At 35.1% G+C, this 2,665-nt stretch overlaps 1 protein-coding gene across 1 annotated transcript in view; it reads left to right on the top strand.

Annotated features, from left to right (window-relative positions):
* Window positions 1-2,665, top strand: part of PNLIPRP3 (pancreatic lipase related protein 3) — a 34,119-nt gene that overhangs the window by 26,546 nt on the left and 4,908 nt on the right. The window contains 1 exon segment of the mRNA XM_007472254.1: window positions 2,351-2,483. Coding sequence (XP_007472316.1) covers window positions 2,351-2,483 — 133 coding nt within the window.

The raw sequence follows: 2,665 nt of genomic DNA, 5'->3' as shown, positions 1-2,665 counted from the left end.
GTAGGGAAAAAAATGCATCTGCCATTTTGGGAAATAATAGATTCTTTCTGTGCTGAGTACTGAACAGTAACTGGGGTTGCTGGAGGGCTTAAATAACTAAACCAACTATTTGTATTCTGGTTGTTGTGGCTCTTTTGAATTATATCCAATTTTGCTGTTTTGGCCATTTGTTATGCCATAATTAGATGCTACTATCTAAAAGAGCAAAAATTTTTGTGTGTATATATTTTAAAAGTCATCCTCAAAGATGCCCCGAGAAGCCTGAACCAATCAATAGCTACAATGAAACATATTACCATTTACTTGGAACGTGAAAATTATTTTTATTAAAATTTAATTATTTATACAGAGCAGAACTGAGGCGTAGATAGCTCACAGGAGATCCATGCAGATCAATACATTACAAAATGCCAAATCTGATTTTGCTTGAGTCATAAAGCACGTGGTACCAGATCTGAGCTGAGCATGTTTTTCATTTGGTTATCATTATGAAAAGGAGAAAGAAAATCTATTTTGTAGTGGGAAGTGGAAAGATTTTCCTGCTTGTGCTTTAGAGACCTACCCCCTGTTTTATCAGGGAAGAAAAATGTGGGGTTTCCAGCCAAAGTGTGTTGTAAGTAATAGCATTTTGTGAATAAGTACAGTGTTGGGACAGGAATAAGCATTTCCCTCCTTTTACAGAGCAAGGTGAGTGAGCCCTCAGGCTGTCTTCTCAGTTTCCTGAGCAAGTTGTCCTTACTCATATTGTGGCTGGTGAATTGCTGTTCTTGGAAAGCTTGCCATCCAACCACTGGCACTTCCTCAAAACCTTCAAGCTCCAGATGCTGCTCTGAATGGCTAAATGGATCCTGACATTTACTACACCAAAGGCAGGTGGAAGGAAGCGAGTTCTCAGAGTCACAGTGGATTCAGAGTTAGTGGGGTTCAATCTGCTAAACTGGAGAACCGTAGGCTTCTGTGCCACATGGATGCCGATAATGGCAACAAACTAGAGAACATCAAGTCAATTTCCTTGACATGTTTTATTGTACTTTTACCCAACAGTCATAAAAAATGAGACGAAATTTTAAAAAATAAATAAAATAAAATAAGGAGGGGTTTTAGTGCCAGGCTGTCTGATTCACATTCTTGCTCCATCACTTGATAGACATGCAACACTGGACAAAGTGTTTACTTCTCTGGGCTTTAGTTTCCTGATCTGCTAAATAAGGAAAGTAAAAGCATTATAATAATAAGGGACTTTGTAAGGATTAATTGACCTAAATGCATATAAGGTGCTTCAAACAGTGCCTTGCACATGGTAAGCACTCAATAAATATGAGCCCTTGTTATTTTGCTAGTATTTTTATTCATTAAAAATGGAGTTTTAAATGGGGTGTTTTACTATAGTCCTAGCCTAAGTGTCCATGGTTTAAAAATCTAAAAGTTCAAAACCAAAAATAGCAAATACTCCAACACTGCTACCCAGATTTTTTTAAGTTAATATTTTTAGTTTTGCTTTAGATTTTAACACATACAGATGAAATTGAAGTACCTTACATTTCCTTAATGCCCTTCCCTAAGGCAGACTTTGAAGCAAATCAATATACATATATAAATAGTATCATACTGTAAGTATCTTTCTGAATTTGTTTTTAAATTAAATTTTATAAATTTAAGATCTACATTGATGTTTATAGACCTATTGTATTTATTTTGTAGGAATCTGCCACAATTTATCTATTCATTCCACATCTAATGTGCATTTTGGTTGTTTGCAGTTTTTGTTATTAAAAGCGATTTTGCAGTGAACACCTTTGCATATCGCCTTATGTGCTTGTGTAGAAGTTTCTTTATGACACATAATAGAAGTAAAATTGTCAAAGCATCATGTGCATTTCCATCTTTATTAGACATTACCAAATGTCTGTCTGCAATGTCTGTTAATTTATATTCCCGTAAGAAGCAAATGAGAATTCCCCACTCCATGTCTTACCCATACTTGGTATTGCCGATTGTCTTAATTTTTGTGAATCTGCTGATTATGAAATTGTATGTTGCTTTAATTAGCACGTTCCTGACAACTGGTAAGATTATCTTTTTACATAGTCATTGAGTTTCCTCTTCTGTGGATTGTTTATTCATATCATTCACTAATTTTTCTAACAGGCCCTTTTTCTTTTCCCTCAGTTGTTTTTGTTTTATTAAGTTTTGTTTTTGCAGACAGGCAGGATGGTCTGTTAGGCAACTTAGTCATTTTTAAATGCATATATACTTTATTTAGATTCCAAAAATTTCTGGTAGTTTAATAATACATCCTGAGTTTATTGAAGGTGAACATTTCTAATTACCTCTTATTTTCTGTCACCAGGGAAATTGCTTCCGTTGTCACAAGGAAGGTTGCCCAACCATGGGTCATTTTGCTGATAGATTTCACCTCAAAAAAATGAAGGCTAATAGATCGTATTATGTTTTAAACACAGGGACTCTTCCCCCATTTGCCCGTAAGTATTGTAGCTGAATTTTATTGTAATGCTTTAAGGCACTTATCTTTTAAAATTCAACAGTTTTTACTGAGTGTCTACTAAATAAGTGGGCATTGGGCCAGACTCCGAGGATGCAGTGAAGAACAATGCAGTGAGTTTAGGCCAGGGGGAAAGCAAAAAAAAAAAAAAAAAAAAAAAAA

The sequence above is a fragment of the Lipotes vexillifer genome, unplaced genomic scaffold (genome assembly GCF_000442215.2).
Source record: "Lipotes vexillifer unplaced genomic scaffold, Lipotes_vexillifer_v1.1 scaffold240, whole genome shotgun sequence".
NCBI lineage: Eukaryota > Metazoa > Chordata > Mammalia > Artiodactyla > Lipotidae > Lipotes > Lipotes vexillifer.
Note: the sequence above shows the minus strand (reverse complement) of the source record. Positions and strands in the feature narration are given on the sequence as shown.